General features: G+C 45.3%; 1 protein-coding gene across 1 annotated transcript; it reads left to right on the forward strand.

The window, feature by feature from the left end:
* The first annotated feature begins 233 nt into the window (after nucleotides 1-233).
* Nucleotides 234-18032, forward strand: HNRNPUL2 (heterogeneous nuclear ribonucleoprotein U like 2). Its single transcript, XM_083590913.1, has 14 exons — nucleotides 234-878; nucleotides 5437-5569; nucleotides 6122-6195; nucleotides 7223-7362; nucleotides 8513-8603; nucleotides 8719-8831; nucleotides 9242-9505; nucleotides 10063-10185; nucleotides 10586-10717; nucleotides 11433-11601; nucleotides 11740-11940; nucleotides 13581-13675; nucleotides 14220-14327; nucleotides 15010-18032. Exons 1-14 carry the CDS (start codon nucleotides 359-361, stop codon nucleotides 15079-15081), a joined length of 2235 nt encoding a protein of 744 aa, XP_083447039.1. The 5' UTR covers nucleotides 234-358; the 3' UTR covers nucleotides 15082-18032.
* Nucleotides 18033-19372: the final 1340 nt, after the last annotated feature.

The following is a 19372-nucleotide window of genomic DNA, read 5'->3' on the forward strand; positions in this document are numbered from 1 at the left end:
ACGGGCTGCTGGCTGTCCACGCCTGCGCGATGCGCCTCGCTGCCTAGCCGGCCCGTCCTCCGAGCCTGCGCAGCAGCCATTTTCGCCAGGCTGCGCTTGCGCGTTAGAAGTAGTCGAAAGCGAGGGAGCCGTGCTTGAGGGGTGGTCGAGGGGGGAGCGCTGCTGGACGGCGCAGGCGCGGGCGCGCGCCCCGAACTCGGACTGCAGGGGTGTATGCTCCGCTGAGGGAAGAGCGAGCGAGCGTGAGAGCACCGCGCAGGCGCAGTCCCTCCGGAGCGCCTTTCGTTCGCTTAATTCCTCCTCCTCCTCCTCCCCCCTCCCTCCTCCTCCCCCCCCTCATCCGCGGAGCGCGCGCGCCATGGACGTGAAGCGGCTGAAGGTGACGGAGCTGCGGGCCGAGCTCGGGCGGCGAGGCCTGGATTCGCGCGGCTTGAAAGTGGAGCTGGCCCAGCGGCTCCAGGAGGCCTTGGACGCCGAGATGTTGGCGGCCGGGCCTGAGGAGGCCGGGGCGGAGTCGGCAGCCGCGGCGGCGGCCGGGCAGAGCCTCAGCAGGCCTCGCTTGGGAGGCGGCGAAAACAACGAGGGCGGCGGCGACGACGACGAAGACGAGGAGGACGAGGAAGAGGACGAGGACGAAGAAGCGCTGCTGGCGGACGAGGAGGAGCAGCAACGGGAGGCGGCGGCGAGCGGCGGCCAGGCCCAGGCCCAGCAGGCCGGCGAGCAGCACGAAGGCCAGGCCCAGGCTCAGCCAGGCGGCAGCGGCGGCGGCGGCGGGGTCAACGGCGCCCAGCGGCCTTCGAAGGAGGAAGGAGGCGGCGGCGGGGTTGGCGAGGAGGCGGCGGGAGAGGCCGCGGCCAAGGAGGGAGCCGAGCAAGAGGGTAAGGCGGGAATCGTGGCTGGGCTGCTTGGGGGGGCGGAGTGTAACGGTCGCTTCGCATCGCGGCTGTCGGCCGCCAGGCAAAGCTCCTGCCTACGTTGTTGGTGGGCTGCTTCTGGTTTAGGGGACGCATCCGGCGAAGTTCTGCTCAGGAGCTTCCCCGAGCTGAAACGGGCGGACCCAGATGCAGGTCGTGTCGATGCACTCCAGCGGGGCTACTCTTGAGCAGGGCGAGCGTGGGATGCAACCGCCCAGTCCATTGATTTCATAGGCGAAAGCCGTTCCTGAAGTGCACCATTTCGGATCACTGAACTTAGCAGAAGTTTCAATGGGCCTCCTCAGAGCAGGGCTGACGTTGGATGAAAGCACACAGTAAAGCCCCGTGTCTTTATTCGTTTCTTATCAGCATCCTCATTGTTATTGATACTTATACGTTGTAGTATTAGGGTTGCATGCAACCATGTTCTGCAAACTAGACTCATTGAAATAAATGGCCCCAAGTTAGTAACGTCTATTAATTTAACTGGATCTACCCTGTGTATCACTAAAGTTGGATACCATCTTGTGTTTATTCTACCTACGTATTGCCATCATTATTACTACCTATTTGTTGAGAGGTGGTTAACTATGGCATCCTCAATATCTTACCAATTTTCTGTGTTACCACTAATGCTGCTTTTATTTGTTGTTACCCCTGTGTTGTCATTCTTATCCTCGTTGTGAGGCGTTCTGAAGGGCAGTTATGCCACAGCACAGCCTGTGCATCTTTTACTTGCAATTAACTTGCGTTGGATTGGTGGTGCTAACCTGCAAATTACCGTAATGTGCATATGGATGGGATGCACAGGGTTGCAGCTTTAGTGGTGGATAAGCCCTCTTTAAATCAGTGAATCTTGCTTCTGGGTAAAAAATGTATAGGATTTTGGCTGTTGAATTGTATTTTTGTGTGCACTTTACCCAGAAGTAAGCTCCCAATTAACACAATAGGATTAGCTTTTGAGTAAACATGTGTATTGTGATAGATCTCTAATGGCCCAGTGACTTGTTATTGGTTGTAGAACAAAAGTAAAATACTTGACAGGTTTATTGTGGGCCAACAGGTAAATTCATCACTGCAGAAGATGGTGTTATCACCAATTAACTGCTGTTGTGAATAGCCAGTGTGCAATTTATATGCAGTTGACCTAGCATAGAAATGTCACAATTCTACTGTCTCACCAGGTTTTCTGTCATTATAGCTGTTTTAGTCATGGTACTTTTCTCTCTCATATATAGCCATTCCTGTATATATATCTCACTGTAATAGTAACTGAACTCTTATTTCTCTGTTGATACTTGTTTCCATCTTGTTTCTCCTCTTTCCTCCCCCTGAATTGAATATTAAATTGGAAGCTCCTCAGGGCAGGGACCTCTTTTTTGTTATACAGTAAAAATACAGTAGAAGTCGATAGAACTTAATTGTGTGTATATTTTTTTTTTTTGTAAGAATCATAGTCAGTGGCAGGCAGTAAGTGGTCCATAAGAAATTAGCTCTTGTGAAGAGGTGTGCACATTAATGGCTCGGTATAAATAAATTATCTATGTAGTGGCTAAATTGTTGTGAGTCAGGAAATATCTAATTTAAATTATGGCTGTGGTCCTAATATATTTGCTGCCCTGTCTCTTTTTCCTTTCCATAAATGGGCATTATACTTTGTCAGGGTTGGTGTAAATAAGGTTATTAAGATATGAGAGACAGTCTTGGAGTAGAGGAGTGTGAGATTGAATTAGGACAAGGGGTTCTTAATCTGTGGCCCATGGGCCCCAACGAGGGCCATGGATGAACTTGGGGGGGGGGGCTATGAACTAGGCACATAAAGAGAAGATTTTTATTTCATTTACTTCCTGTTACTTGGTAATTTGTCTTGGGGAATATCTGAGGAAGGGGTCAATAGCTTTTAGCACAGACATCCCCAAACTCGGCCCTCCAGATGTTTTGGAACTACAATTCCCATCATCCCTGACCACTGGTCCTGTTAGCCAGGGATGATGGGAGTTGTACTACCAAAACATATGGAGGGCCAAGTTTGGGGGTGCCTGTTTTAGCAGATTCCTAAAGAGGTCTGTGACCCCAAAAAGGCTAAGAACCACTGGACTAGGGGGTCCTTCATTTGAATCTCCGCTCAGCCATGAAGCTCAGTGCTGACCTTTAGCTGTTCACTCTCCCAATCTATCCTGCTTAACAGGGCTGTTGTAAGAAAAAAATGTTGGTTGTGTACTCTACCTTGAGCTCCTTAGAGGAGGAGTGGGATGAAAGTGTGTGTGTGTGTGTGTGTGTGTGTGTGAAGCACTTGTCAGGAGTCTAAATTACTAGATTAAATTCTTAAGGGCTAGTTCCCTATGGACAGGGATCTTTTTGTTTTGTTTTGCTGGTAAGATTCTTTGTAAAGTTTCATCTATGATGGATTGTGTGTAAATGTTAGTAATGTTGCAGTTATAATTATTATTCAATTTTCTACAGTTGGTAGATAGGAGAGAGAGGGTTGTATATACAATTTATCAATTTCTGAATGTTTGCCACAAGAAAGTAACTTAGCATATTAAATGCATTATAAATATATTATGCTTTTTAAGTGTTCAAATCACTGAACATTAGCATTTTCTTGTTGTGATGTGAAGCTTGTATAAGGTTGCCTAAAAGTTCACAGCAAAGTGTGATTTGAATTTAGGACTCGTAAATTGTATTCTCACTGCTTTGGGCCGTTAGTTTGCTAAGAAGACCTATTAAGTACACTGATGTAGTGCAGTGCCGTGGTCTTGGGCCTTGAACTAGAAGTTGCTGAAAGTGTTTTATTCACTACTGCTGCCAAATGTGTGTTTAGGGGAAAGCACATCAGACTTCTCAGCCTCTGACTGATACTTTTACTTTCTTTCTTTTTTCTGGAATAAACTGTCCTTGATTATTTTTTTTTAAAAAATTGTTAAACCTGCTGGTATCCAAGCATAGCTATAAACAGTATTCTCAGTTTGTTAGCAGCTGCAGGTAACCAAAGCATGTTCTACAGGCTTATTCACATGAAATGCACTAAGGGTAACTTATGTGCATTGTTTGGTTAAGTGGTAAACACTCTGAAAAATTGGTTTGGAAAACTAGTATTTCAGATTTGTGCATGGTGATGTTTGGCTGTTATCAAGTTCATGAGACCACATGACAGATTCTCAAGAGGAAAACTTTAGTTGCTGTGCTGTCTCTAAAGGTTTGTTTTATTCTTAAGAAAGCTAGGCAGTTCGGCTACAATCTTGCTAGGAAGTAAGCCTCATTGACTATAGCTGGGCTTACTTCCTAGGGGAACATGCATAGGCTTAGGTTATAGCAGTTCCATGTGTGGCTCCTAAGTTGTGTGGTTGCTTATTGCTGTTTGCTAGCACTACTTTTGCTACCTGTCTATGGTTGCAAATTGAAATATGCTTTTACAAAAGGCATGTTATGGTGCATCATTGAAATAGGCTATTCCGAGGTAAATGTGCCTATTTAGTTCTATGCTGTTCCTTGACAAAGCAATTAACATATTGGGAATAATGCTGATATTTAGCATATGCTTCACTCTCCTTAGAAATTGGAAATACATTGAACCCTGTTTTCGATGAGAAAATTGTGGGGGCGTGGGCCACTTTGAATAGCAGTTAACATGAAAGGAAGAAATAGGAATTTATCCTTAGGCACACATTACTTAATACCCCCAAGATCTACATGTGGGCTCAGGGTGTGTCACATCTTTGCCATAAATTTGTTTTGAAGTTTGATTTGCAGTATGAAGTGTCATCCTAGTACTTAACACATGCCTACATCAGTCTTACAGATGTGGAGGCTTTGTTCCTATCTTCTGCATCAGGCATAATGCTACTGAAAGCTTGCAGACCTTATTGATGTAGATGTAAAATAAAACGTGCGCTAAAGAACTGGAGGCTTGAGAGAATCAGAAAATGTAAGACTTCTGCCCACAGGCCAAAATGGAAAAATGAAGCATATCACTTTGACTTCCAGGAGCCTCACTAAATCCATGGTTAACTGTTAGCGGAAAAGGAGACACAAGGCTTGTTTATAAAGATTTCCCTTAGGTTGATCACAGGGGATTTAGGCTACCCTAGGAGTCCTAGATAAACACCTTATGTGTGTTTCATTCCAAGGTAAGAGAGGCCAGAAGGGGCTTATACATGCAAGTGTGTTTGCTTTCAACAAAATCTCTTTTTTTGTAAAAGGCGAAAGATTTATACGATCTGAAGAGAAACCAGATTAACAATTGGATATGAGAAATAAGATTTAAAGAAAGTGTTATACTGAAATTAGGGGATGCTGAAAAGATTGATAACAGGGATGCAGAAAGGGGAGGTATGGGGAAGTCGTTGAAAGAAGGTTTAAGAAAAGAAAGGTTAAGAAAGTATACGTGTTTATATGTTTGTATGTCTATGTATTGTGTTGTATTGTTTTGTATTATGTGTGGAAAAACCAATAAAAAGTTTATTAAAAAAAACAAAAAAAAACAAAATCTCTTTTTTTGTGTGCTTGTGTTTTCTTACAGCAAATGAGGATGATGAGAAAGCAAAGCAGGCTGGACCAGACGGAGAACGCCACGGATTAAAAAGACAGCGGGATGAAAAGGACGAGCACGGCCGTGCTTACTATGAGTTCCGAGAGGAGGCATATAATAGCCGGTGAGATGTGGGTCATTTTGTCCAGGAATTCATGCTAGGTGGCCAATGAAGTTCATACAAAACACTGAACTGGGGGTTTAGTGCTTTGTGAATGAACACAAGCAAAGCATCAATTTCTCTCTCTCTCTCTCTCTCTCTCTCTCTCTCTCTCTCTCTCTCTCACACACACACACACACACACACACACACTCATCCCAGATGGCTGGGAGGAGGACTTGGGCAGAGTTTAGTTTCACTTTTGCAGAATTGTGGCTTAGTGTTGTGTTTGAACCAGAGGGTGGTGTCTTTGAAACAAACTCTTGTAAGTATCAAAGTCAAACAACATAGGAACATGGACCATGAACCTGACTTGTTCTGACTACCTAGAGATTGTTTTAATATCTGGTTTGAAAATAATGCTAAATCAGGACGAAGGGCAAGCAGATGTGAGAACGAGGTTCCAGGGATTATCATGGTGTTTGTGGTATTTCTTTGTTTTCTTCTACATACCAGTTTTTTACTGGATGCTTTTTTAATGTGCCCTTGTTGGTTGTTCCTTTATATTCAATATAGATCCAAGTCTCCACCACCACCAGAGGAGGAGGCTAGAGAAGAAGATGATGAGAATACTGTGATCCTGGACACATGTATGTGCTTATTTTGTATGCTATGTGAACTGTGTAACGTAAAATTTAAATATCATTTCATAGAAAAGTCAGGACTGCTGTAGTATAGTAAGACTGCAACTGAAAGTTTTTGTGTTTTTTGTTTTGTTCATTTTTAAAAAAATAAATAAAAGCAAGATAGCAAGCCCTGCTATAACTGATCAGTTTGCCAACCCTAAATAGTATAGGACCTAAAAGACTTGGGGTTGTATTAAATGTTAGTCATACTCTGAGTAGTCTCATTGAATTGAATGGACATTACTAACCTAGATTCATTACAGTGGTACCTCGGGTTAAGTACTTAATTTGTTCTGGAGGTCCGTTCTTAACCTGAAGCACCACTTTAGCTAATGGGGCCTTCTGCTACTGCTGCGCCGCTGGAGCACGATTTCTGTTCTCATCCTGAAGCAAAGTTCTTAACCCGAGGTATTATTTCTGGGTTAGCAGAGTCTGTAACCTGAAGCGTATGTAACCCGAGGTACCACTGTATTTCAAATTCTTTTAAGTCTTATCCCATTTCTTCCTTCACTGTATAAGGCAAGGGTTGGGAGAAGCAAAAATGGGAGGAATGGAAGGTGTGGGAGAAAAGCCCTTTACAAGTGATGAATTTAGTCCTCTTACAAGAGTGATCTGTTCCTCCTCCAGTGAGGTGGCAAGCCTGGCCTTCTACCTGTTCAGATTGCTCCCAACATCAGCATGCGATTCTTAATTATCCCTGGAGGGAACGTGTCCTTCCCAACAGGAAAAAAAAAATCCCTCCTATGTTCACTACAATGTATGCCTTTTCTGTAACTTAACCTGAGAGGATTTGAGCACTTCAGCAAGAGTGGGGTAACAAGGGGTGATATTTTTAGGCGTTTAGACGTCATTATGAACAAAAGGATTACAGAAAGCCTCAAAATCTGATCACTGATCCACATCCCAGGTCTCTCTTTTGAAATTATTTTGCAGTGGCAGACATCACACACACGTTGGCTTTAAATGCATCCTGCTTTCCTTTCTTGCCCAGATACATCCGATCTCCACTTCAGAGCTACCAAGGACCGCTACGGAGGCCAGCCTCTGTTCTCCGAGAAGTTCCCTAATCTGTGGTCTGGGGCAAGAAGCACACATGGAGTGAAAAAGGGGAAGGTCTGCTTTGAGGCAAAGGTAAGGATGTTTCCTCAGGGGAACACATAATCCACGTTGAGACTTCTTGGAGCTTTCAGCAGCAAGTGTGGTCTGAGCTAGTTAGAGTGATCATTTCAACAGACTGCAACTTGGAGTTGTTTTTCATTGTGAATGGCATAGTGTAGCACTTGGACCCCTCCAGATCAGTATGAAGTGGACATTTAAGAGTCATTGTTAGTCATATTCAGAGTACGCTCATTAAAATTAATAGACATCACTAACCTGGGTCTATTAATTTTTATTGTTGGATACAACTCTTACTGCACAGTTCTGTTTTTAAAGTAAGTGGAGTCTCATTTCTGTGAAGGTTGTTGAGGCGCAAGTTAACAAAGTTTATGTTGCCATTCCTTCACTTCCTATTGCTAGTTGGGCCTGCACAACAGCTTATAACGATGACGGGCCAATAAATGTATATGTGTATACACAACACGTGTGTGTGTGTGAGAGAGAGAGAGAGAGAGTGTCACATGTTGGATAGGTGAATTTCATCTGCCAAGGAATTGAGGCTTGAGGTATTGTTGCTAGTTTATTTTAATTTAGGTCACTTTTAGGTTGCCTAATAACAAATGTTGCCTAGGTGATCCACAGTTTTAGAACAAAAAATTATTATTGCAATAAAAGCAAAAAGCAACACAGCAATAGCTGCAAATGTGTCCTTTAAAAACACATAGTATAATCCAGTTGGTGTCATTCCAGTGATGAAAGGCATCCATTAGCAGCTGGGGGGGCAATTTTTGGCAATTCCACTTCCTCCATTCAGGCCCCCCAAACAGATTTGCTCTGGAGGACTCCCAGCCCTCCAACATAAATTGGATTCCAGCCAAGGAACAGAAGAATAAAAATACAGAACACTTACCCAATCAAAGCAGAAGGCAGTAGTATAATGTGTAATCAGAACATAATGGTGAATTATATATTTCTTTTCTTTTGGTTGGAGGAAGATGTTTTGTACTGCAGAAGTTGCCTTAAATGGGATCATCTGTGAGGGCCATTTTGGGTCTTCTTGGGCTGATATTTAAATAAAGATCATTGTGTCGTTTTGCAGTTGGACTTGGGTGCATACAGAAACCTTTTCTACAAGCTTCCTAACATTTGTCTCAAATGGGCATCGCCCCTTGATCTGCCTTAGGTGACACAAAACCTCCCGCTGAAGGAAGGGTCCACAGAGAACCAGTTGCTTCGCGTTGGATGGTCTGTTGATCTCTCTCGTTCACAGCTAGGTAAGCAGTACCTCCTTTCCGGCAGCAATGCAGCGCAACTAAGCTGGCGCCGCCTGGGGGAAGAAATCGCAGTTCTCAAGGTGAAGTCACCATAGTAAGTGTTGCTCTCTTCTAGGTGAGGATGAGTTTTCTTATGGCTACGATGGACGAGGGTTGAAGGCTGAAAATGGGCAATTCGAAGACTTTGGTCAGCCCTTTGGGGAGAATGATGTGATCGGTTGCTTTGCTGTAAGTGCAGTGAGCGAGGCCTCGGGCCGGCTCTTGAGGGGCCGCTTCGGTATCTTCGGAGTAGGCCGGGGTAGGGGAAAATGAGGTTCTGTACAGCCAAGGTGTAACTAACAACACAAAGTTAACTCCTGCTCCTTTCCTTGATGCAGTGCCGTTCAGGGGACAACCGTGCACTGCATGTGCCGTCACGAGGTTTGCCTTAATGCTTCTTACTAGAACGTCCCCATAACTGGCTGTGGTGTTCAACCAGGGCAGCTAAAAGCCAGCTTTGCCTTCCATTGCTTTGTCTTCAGGAGGCTATTAGAACATGGCTTTGAAAGCATGTGACAGTGTGAGGAAGGTGTGTGTGTGTGTGTGTGCCCATTCCACGGGGACTTGCCGGTCACATGCTTGCGCATCCTGTGTTACAGAACTTTGACAGTGAAGAGGTGGAGCTGTCCTTCTCCAAGAATGGGGAGGACCTAGGTGTGGCCTTCCAGATCAACAAGGAGCTGCTCGGCGACCGAGCTCTTCTGCCGCATGTGCTGTGTAAAAACTGTGTCGTGGAGCTGAACTTCGGCCAGAAAGAGGAGCCTTTTTTCCCAGTTCCTGAGGACTTCATCTTCATCCATGCCGTCCCCGTTGAGGATCGAGTGCGCACTCCCCTGCCACCCAAAACCCCTGGAGAGTGTGAGGTAATAAAACAGACTTCCATGTTTCACTTCCTAGAGGGGCTTCTCTTATGTCCCAATAATACAGTGTTGTTGTGATGCTGCTGCTTAATCTTTTAACTCTAATGGATAATCTAGCGGTGAAGACTCTGTCTTTTACCTAATTCTGGTGAATTAGGTCATATCCACACATTCCACTTACTGTAAATCCAATTTAGCCTGCCTGGCTTCCCCCAAAGAATCCTGGGAACTGTAGTTTGTTGAAGGGGGTAAGAATTGAAATTTTAAACGTATGTTGTGGATGTGACCTTAGATAGGAAGGGGATATGTATTGAAAGGGTCCAGAAAATTGTGTGTTCTAATTGCAGGGCAGGGAGGGGTAGTGGTAAGAGAGGGCCTTCTCTGTGGTTAGCCCCCTTGCGTTGAAAGGCATTTCAGAGCATAGATGAAATCTTAATGGAGCTTTGGCAACTGCTGTCTTAACAGGGACTTGCATGGCCCAACAGCACAGTTAGCACCAGTTCCCTTTAACTTTTCTAAATTTGTGGGCTTGCTTACTCTCTTCCTGCTCCCCATTCTAGGTGCTGCTTATGGTTGGGCTGCCAGGATGCGGGAAAACCCACTGGGCACAGAAGCACATCCAGGAGAATCAAGATAAGCGCTACAACGTCTTGGGAACAGGCATTGTTCTCTGCCAAATGAGGGTAAGACATTAGAGGTCACTTCCACTTTTCAGTCTGTGTATACTTCCAGAGGGTGAATCTGAGGTCTGAGCAAATTGGGTGGCGTAATTGCAGATTAAACCTTGACTTGGCCATCTTGCCTTCATAATCATCGATGTAAGCAAAAGCAAGGGTTTTTTGAACTCACTTCTCTGTAGAAGACAGACAGAGTTTTAGAGAAGACAAGAGAGAACCCACAAACAACCCAAGAATGTCAGCAGGGCAGTATGGTGGAGACACCCTGGAATACAGAATTGACCTGGAATAACATCCCTATTGTCAGTTCCTAAACTCTTAACCGTGTAACGTAGTGGCTTGTGGTGTGTGTGACATATTTCTCCTTGATTTGTTCTGTCTCCATATCCCCCCCCCCTTTTATCAGACAAAGGGCACTGAAGTTGAAGAGGTCCTGGACACTGCAGCTAAAGACCAACTGCTTCAGCAAGCTGCCCGTTGTGTTAGTAAACTGGTCCAGATTGCCCCCAGGACAAAGCGAAACTTCATTCTCGATCAGGTATTTTTACATAAGGGCTGAGGGGGTTTAGTTCCAAGGAGGTAGGCAATGAAGTTAGAAAATCCAAAGTATTCATACAGTCTCCATGCAAGTTGACAAACAGGATTTCTCTGATGACTGGGTACATGAGGTAGGGTCTTTGTCACAACATTTTAGTGGGCCTGTTCTTCTCCATGTTGTTAGAGGAGAAGGCTTCGCATATGGTGATGGCAGTGACATTCAGAAAACGGTATCAGAACAGAAGAAGCTACTGGGAAGGGCAAATAAAAGCCTTCCATTAAATACATGCTTAGGACGCAGTTGGAGAACATGGGGCCCTTGAGGTGTAGTTGGGACACTCAGCTCCTAACAGCCTCAGCCAAAATGGTCGGCAGTCAGGGGTGATGAGAGTTGTGTTGGCAACATCCATTCCTCACCACTGGTTATGAGGAGGGTACTTTTACAAAAAGCAAGACAGGGCAAGGCAGGAGATGAGTTCTTAACATGTGGAGAGATGAATTAAACTATCACCATACTTTTAGAAGCATTTCCTGCCCCTGACCATAAAGGATGGGTTGACCACTAGAAGTCTGATTATAATTAACGACTGTAATGTTTTGGTTCATTTTCATTCCTGCTCGGCTATGGTTTCAGGGAGCCCCTTAATGACTTTTGGCCATTTCTGAGAGGAGGTGCTCTTGCCATCTTTAAGACCCGCATGTTTTCTCCCTTTTAGTGTAATGTGTACAATTCTGGACAACGGCGGAAGCTACTCCCTTTCAAGGGTTTTGTGCGCAAGGTGATTGTGTTGGTTCCCACCGAAGAAGACTGGGAAGACAGGCTGGAGCAGAGGGAGGAAGCTGAAGGAGAAGATGTGCCTGAGTCTGTGATGCTGGAAATGAAAGGTAGCCTCTGCAAAAAGGGTCTGTGGGAACACGAGCGAAGTGGTGGTGTTGGGGCTTCAGGTTTGTTTTCCCTGTTGAAAAGAACTTTCCTCTAATGATTCTGCACTTCCTCTTCCTCCTGCTTCCCTGTGATCCCAGCCAACTTCTCTCTTCCGGAGAAATGTGATTTCATAGATGAAGTCCTGTACCAAGAGCTTGCAAAGGAAGAGGCCCAGCCCCTCGTCACCAAATACAAGGAAGAGGCCAGGAAACTGCTCCCACCCTCCGAAAAGCGGACGAACAGACGTAACAACCGCAACAAACGCAACCGCCAGAACCGCAACCGCGGCCAGGGATATGGTGAGGGTTTGCAAGTAGCAAGGGCTGCTCTCTGGAGGTACTCCTGACACTCTTCATTCATCTTTTTGCTGAGGACAGCTGTGGGCTTCCGGTTCCCCAGGTCCCAAAGGAAATCCCATGCCTCTCTGAGAGTAGCACTTGCCTCACTCTTGCCCAAAAGACTTCCCCAATTCCTGTTCAGCTCATTCTTGGCTCCTTGTGGGTTTAGCTCTCTCCCTTTGGAGCCTAGGGTACTTGTGAGAAGTTCTGACCATGCAGGATAATTGTATGCACACTTAGAGGACTTGGCTGCAGCAGTTTTTTTACTAAGATTTATTTAGATTCATTAAGTCACATCTGTGGGCTTGATGTCTGTTTTAGGGGTCACATTCAGACTAACCTCATGGTGCTTCCTTTGCTTGGACATCCAGTGACCATTTTTACCAAATGTTGTTGGCAGGGGCAGATGGAGGTGTTGGGAGCCCAGCAACATCTGAAGGGCCACAGATTTCCCACCCCTGTCCTAAGCTTTCATCACCTCCCCCTCCCCATTATGTACCAGTCTCATTTCCCCTTCCCCCTTGATTATAAGCCTTGTTTCCACCTTCTGGAGCAACAGCCTGGGGCATCTGCTCCCTTAGTTAATTTATCATGTATTATGTCCCACCTTTCCTTTCCAAAAGACGGCTACCAGCAGAGAAGGAGCCAGAGACAAGATTTCTCATTTGGATCACACAGCCATGAGCAATTTTAAAACACCCAAATTCCTTATTCCCTGTCAAGAGTGGTTCATCTTGAGTTACCCCCCTCTGTCCTTTTGCATAGCTGCTTACTGGGCCCCCCACCTGTCCAGCTTCTTTCTGTCTCCCACCTCTGGCTCTATACCAGCTGATCTGTCTCCTGCTACTTAACCCTCTGCTTTGCGCTTCCACTACTTCTCCATAGCTTCTGCTCAAGCCCATAACAAAAAAGTAGCTTCCACAGTAGAGCAGGCGGTCCTTTGTAGTCATTTTGGGGAAGGCTGGAAATCTTGAAAACTCTCACTGAGAGTGTTGTTGTTTTTCTTTTTGGCAGCTCAGCCCAGGCATCCAAGTATGCAGCACCCTCCCGGGCTGCTGTGTGAGTAGCCTAATGCTCTGTGGGAGGTGGGGCAAAGCATGGGGCGGTGGGGATGGGAGAAGTGGGGAGGTCACAGTTTACCTTGCTTTGGGGTAGAGGACCGGGAGGAGTTGGATTGGGGCAGTGGGTAGTGATTCAAACACCATTTGCGGAGAAATAGGCACACTTAGGATAAGATGGGTCGTATTAGTTGTCAGCTTTCTAAGGAAACCGTCTATCCTTCTCCCCCCACCATGCCCCCTTGTGAATTTAGGAAAGTGGGGTGAGGTTTGGCTGGCCAGCAAGCTGCAGGAAAAAGCTTTGGCTGATCCTAATGTGTTTGTAAGTGGCAAATGTTCTTTTGCATCTTTGGCCTATGCTTCCTAAAAAAAACGAATGCACCTGAGCTGCCCTGCCCCCCCCGGGCTCAAGTCCTGCTTCTCCACACAAAAAATAGAGAGATGCCAGGTTGACTGTTCGGCGCTTCTTAATATTTTCACTTAAGCTGGCACTGCTGTCTGACACATCTTTGTTTTGTTACATTCCCCGCCCCCCGCCCCCAGCTGGTGGCCAGCGCCGAGGAGGCTACAACAATCGGGCTTATGGGCAGCAGCAACAGCAGCAGCAGCAGTACTGGGGGCAGCCTGGAAACAGAGGTGTAAGTATATCCCTTTGGATTTTCTTTGCCCAAGTTTGATAAGTTAGGTTTGATACTCTTAATCAGGAAGACATAACGGGGCCACTTTCCCCCCTTCCATATTGTGAAATTTCAAGTGATTTCCTCTTAGCGACCTTTGAACCTAGGAAGCTGCCTTAGACGAGAGTCAGACCACTGATCCATCTAGCTCAATATTGTGCTACACTGACTGGCAGTGTATGGGGTTTCCAAAGATGTCCAGGATTAAACATGGGACCTTTTGCATGCAAAGCAAGTCCTCTTCCAGTTGCCCTCTGAAGCCACACTGGGCTCCTGTGGGAGGAAGGGCAATATATAAACAGAATAAAAAAACAATAAAGTAAGTGTGGCTGGCCCCGCACCTATCAGCCCTGGCCAGTGTGTCCAATAGCCAGGAATGATGGGAGTTGAAGTCTAGCAACTCCAGGAAGGCTAGAGGTTAGCCACTTTTCCTTGAACAGGTTATATGTTAAGGGACAGTGCCAGGTATACGTCTCTGCATCTAATCTGCTCCTTCAATCCACAGGGATATCGTAACTTCTACGAGCGATACAGGGGGGACTACAATCGGTTCTACGGGCGTGATTATGAGTACAACAGATACAGAGACTACTACAGGGACTACAACCGAGAGGTAAGAGGCTGCATACCACGAGTTGTATCCAATGTTAGTCCTACGAAGAATAGACCTATTGAAATGAATGGACACGGCTAACTTAGGTCAGAGGGCCTGCTCTGACAGAAGCTAGTTGGACACAGTTGCACGCTTTCAGAATAGTGGTTTTTGCACTTCGCTGTCTCTGCTCCTGGAGACAACTACTGCTGGAACTCTCTCATCTGCTTTGGTTCCAGCAGTGGTGCATCTAAAGGCATTCCAGACCACAAAAGCTCTGGGTACAAGAAGTCTTACTTCCAGGATTTCTTAAGAGAAACTTTTGACTTTGACTGGAGTAAAGAAAGGGGTTGGAGGGTGAGAAGTAGGTAATTGATGTAGGGCGCTTCGGTTCCTAATCCACCTCTGCTTTCAAAGCAACAACATGGCACTATTTTAAACCACCGCTTCAGTTCCCCACCTCTACAATAGGACTGTTTATCTTATATTATCCATTATTTGTGTACTCCAACCTTGCCCAAACCAGGTGCCCTCCAGAGTCCAAAGCCTCTGGAGGGCACCAGTGCATTCACTCCATGAGCGTGTAAATAACATGAATGGTGCCCAACCTGTTTTTTGTAGGAGATGAGAGGCCCTTTGGTCTTGAGCACACTCATACCCTACTAGCAGCACAATAACGACTCTCATTGTCCTTTTTTTTTAGTGGCAGAACTACTACCAAGACAGAGACCGATACTACAGGAACTACTATGGAGGATACCAGGGGTACCGGTGAAACCCCAACCATCTCCACCCTTCAGCCAACCAGCGAGGCTCTATTTGGGGGGCAGGGGGGGTGTCTGTCACTTCCCAAGACACAACATAATGGATGTGGGGCTGTTGGGGAAAGTGGCAGCAGGGTTGAGGGGGGGGGCGGGAGGGGGAGGTTTAAAAAAAAAAAGAAATTGTAAATTTTTTTTAAAGTTTGTTGAAAAGAATATTGTCTTATTCTATAAAAAAACAAAAAAAAACATTTCAAACCTAGTTTAGACATTTGTAATCAAAACGTTTGCGCAAACAGGAGAGCAGCACTTAGCGCTGCCTGTGATTGGGCAGGAAAACATGACATCATAGAGCAGCTGGACGGGAAGGGAGGTGCAGGGCTCACATGGCAAAGGGGGAGGCGCAAATGAGGGCATGCAGGGATAAGCGGGTGGCTGTTTGGGCGGAGGGAAGGGGACAGGATACAACTTTTGGCTTCTCCTAACTCGTGCAGAAAAACAGCACTTCCTGAGCATTGTCACTCTGTTTTTCCAGGCCAGGGTGGTGGCGGCATGAATGTTCTTCCTTCTAGTTGAACCAAGGAAACCTTTCCCCATCCTGTAGCCACCAAGAGCGAACAAGAGAGGTCTTGATGTTCCTCTTTCAGAGTTCGGCCTACGTTTTCAGACAGTGAATTGCCAGGAGGCTTGTTTGACCTCGTGTCGCTCAGGCCACAGAGGCTTTTCTTGAGCTTTCTCCCTTTTCTGCAGGCGCCTCACCTTGAAGTCTCAGCAGCTTGCTTATTTGTGACCCATCAGACGGAAAGAAGCGCAGGAGTTTAGTTCGCCCCGTTCCCAAGTTCTTCCCGGGTCAAAGCAAGCTGCCTTGGGTGCCCTTCCTGCACCCTCCTTCCTTTCCTCCCAAGGCTTAGTTGGCCCTCTCATCATCTCTATAGTATCTGTCCTCTTTTTTTCTTTTTCTTCTTAAGTGGAGTGGAAAGAACATTTTTCTCAGGGTTTCTGCAGGATCTTCTCATTGTTAGCACCTAACATGTATATAAGCAAAACTGCAAGCATGTAACTGTCACCTTTTGAGAAGCTTAGTGCTGAGAATACCAACTGGTTTTATACAGTCATTGTGGGGGAAGGGGGGTGTTCTGTCCTTGTGGTTTTGATAAACTGGTAGCCTGTGTAAATAGGAACATGGGGAGGGGCAAAGAGGATCTGCGCTTGTGGGGTGGGTGGGGTGACAGGTGTGTGTATATGTGTGTGTGTGTGTCCTTGAAAAATGTTGGCTTCTTGATCCTGGCCCTTTGATGAAGCTTAATTATTTTTCCAGTTCCTAGAGGCTTCTATTGATGCTTCCACTTTTCTTTTTCCTTTTTTTAACCACACTAGTGTGCCTAGCTATAATTCTTAAAGCATCCTCTTCCATGTTTGTCCAGTCGTGCAGATGGAAGAAAATCTTAGGCTTCTTGGGTCTAGTGGCTGGTGTTCTTTCCGGGATATGGGTGGGAATTTATGTATGTTGCGGGGGGACCTATTCCCCATCCTGTGGGTTGATTTATTTTGCTTCATCGTAGGCTTTCTTCCACAGAACGATGGGGGACTTTTTACAACAGGATGTTCTTCCTTAAGACACATTGTGTAAATGCTCCCTAGTTTCTTGGTACCACCTTTTTCCAGCTTGACTAAATTATGTCTGATTCCCAGGCACAGGGATTGAAGATTTGCCTCTGTTCCTTGTGATTCACTGTTTGAAATTTTAACACTTGTTTTTCTTTTTAGATTGTTGGGTTTAAATTTATTTTGTTTTGTTTTTTGGCTACACAAGAATTCTCTTTCCAGCCTTTGCAAACGGTTCTTGTCTCCATCCCCATTAAGAATGCTCATTCCTGCATCCCAGCCTGACAGAACAGAAGTGGGGAGCCTGCCAAGTCATTTGAAAAGGGGGCTGATGTGGGGTGGGGAGGGAGTGTGGAGGGCAACAGCCACCTCCTCACCCTCTTGCCTTTTTTCAAGTATAGGAGTTAGAGAGAAGCAGGATTCTTCTATCTCCGTGCATGTGTGTATTCAGAATGTGTGGTTGTGTGACAACTGTTTTTATAACAAAGTTAACTGGTATTTTACATGCTTCAGGCCACTAGAAAATATTCTTCCGGGGAAGAAGGGGTTGTGTGTGAGAGAGAGTGCGCACGCAGATAGCTTCATTAACTGAACACTCGCATGGGAGCGTGATAGATTGATGCTGTGGAAAGTTGGTCTTGGGCGTGATTACCAGCATACGGAGTGCCAGCAGCCTTGATGAAAGCAAGAAGGTCCTCGGTCACGCCTCTCCAGGGGATCACTTCGAGAAGTTGCTGGTGCTGTTCAGTGGAATAGCTTTTTGGAGCTATGGTCCTTTTAAAAAGTAGAATCTCAGAAGAATGACACACACTTGTCTTCCTGTGTGTGTTTTTGCGTGGGGGGAGGGAATGACTAAAACTGCCGCATCCTAGACCATCAGACTGAGAGATCTTAGCAACTTTAGTAGATGTCTTCTTTTTTCTGCACATTTTTGTAAAAAAAAAAAAAAGGAAAGGAAAAAAAAGAAATGGTAAAAATGACAAAAAAAGAAAAAAAAATTCAGCCTGTTTAAAATCTGTTAGTGTTTTTCATGATTGTATGTCTTAGTTGCTGTAGATGGAAAGCTCAAGCGAAACGGAGGCTGTAAATGTTTTTACGAACTGTAAAACGTTTAAGTGGCCAGTAAAAAAGGGTTTTGCCATTGAACATGTAACTGTGTGGTTGTTTACATCTGTAACTTTCTTTCCTTAACAATTCTGGCATATGTAGGTTGAAAAACTTCCATTTTTAGAATAAATAATCATTCGCTTGACTCCACATTCTTCTGTTGCTGCGCTGACTTCTTAGGTGTCGTTGTTTAATGCTTTTGGCTTGTCTGTTCTCTCTCCCTCCCCCAAAAATAAAAAACTCAAAGACCAAAGCAATTTGAGGTTCCTCTTCATTCAGGTGAAAGCAGAAGGATACAGTCTGTGGCAGCCTTGTGCAACCTGGTGTTCACCAGATGTTTTGGGGTACTCACAACTTCTAACCACTGACCATGCTTTGGGCTGATGACAGTGAAATAAGATTGGGAGTGGTGCAAAGTGTGAAAGGCCGTTTCGCATATCTTTTTGTGGGTGATGCAAAATAAGCAATTTGCATCCATTGGCGAAGATAGGATTTCAAAACAGCGGTTTTACACCCCAGCCCTTTGTTTAAACGAATTGAAATAGTATTTAGTGGAGCAGTTTATCAGCACAGACTGCAGTGAAGAGAGAAGCAATGTATATTATTTAGGCTCACATAATGGGGAGGGGGGTTTGCCAGGTTGCATTAACACCAACGTGGTCCAGGTATGATGCTGCTCTGCCCTTTGCGTGTTAAGTCTTGAGTTTCATAATCTTTTAATAAAAGTGCTTTGTCATTTTAAAGCTGGTAATAGTATGGGATAAGGAATCTGCATGTGCTCAAACTGTACACCTGTTATAGACTACAGTTCTGCTTTCCCTTTACAGAGGGTGAAAGGTGACTTGCACATGTTTCGACCAGCTGGTATTCAGATCTAGTTTTTTAAAAGATGGTTTCCTGTGCAAACACACACACACACAAATACTTTATCTATGGGCTCTCAATTTTCTAAATACTTCCCCCTTCAAAGCTGTTTGGACCCTGTATCTGCAAAAAGATTTTTTTTGTTCCAAGGAGCAACAGTTGAAGAGCTAGTTGGTGACTAGCACCTCTTGGACCTTTGGCCTCATCTAAAGGGCAATTTTGTATTACATGCTTATCTTTCTTTCTCTGGGGCCATGACCCCTAACCACCCCATCCCGTTCTACCTTTACAACAACCCTTTGAGGTAGAGCTGAGAGATGTACAAGACTCATTTAGTTCGCTTCCTTGCAGAGGGGATCTGAACATTTTGGGGGCCGGAATAACCTTTACCAGGAGGTTCAGGCCCAATTAAGCCTGTGGTGAACTTCTTCCTTCCCTAATTTTTTTTTTAAACTTCCTATGCCAGCCTTGAAAAAATGCAAAGGACAGCAGGCATCTCATTCAAAATAGGTTGTCATTTCAAGAAACATTTAACAAACCAATGCTATGGAAGTTAATAATGCAGCAGCAAGGTACACAATAAATGCGATTAAATAGCAATTAAATTAGGGTGATGTGGCTTTCAAGCTTGCCTGAGGCAAAAGTTCTGTGGAAGTGGAAAGCTGCCATTGCCTGTCTGAAAATTAGCCTCGAGTTCTTGTCGAGTCTTAAATCCTAACGCCGCCATAT

Source organism: Podarcis filfolensis (assembly GCF_964270895.1).
Source record: "Podarcis filfolensis genome assembly, chromosome: 16".
Taxonomy (NCBI): Eukaryota; Metazoa; Chordata; class Lepidosauria; order Squamata; family Lacertidae; genus Podarcis; species Podarcis filfolensis.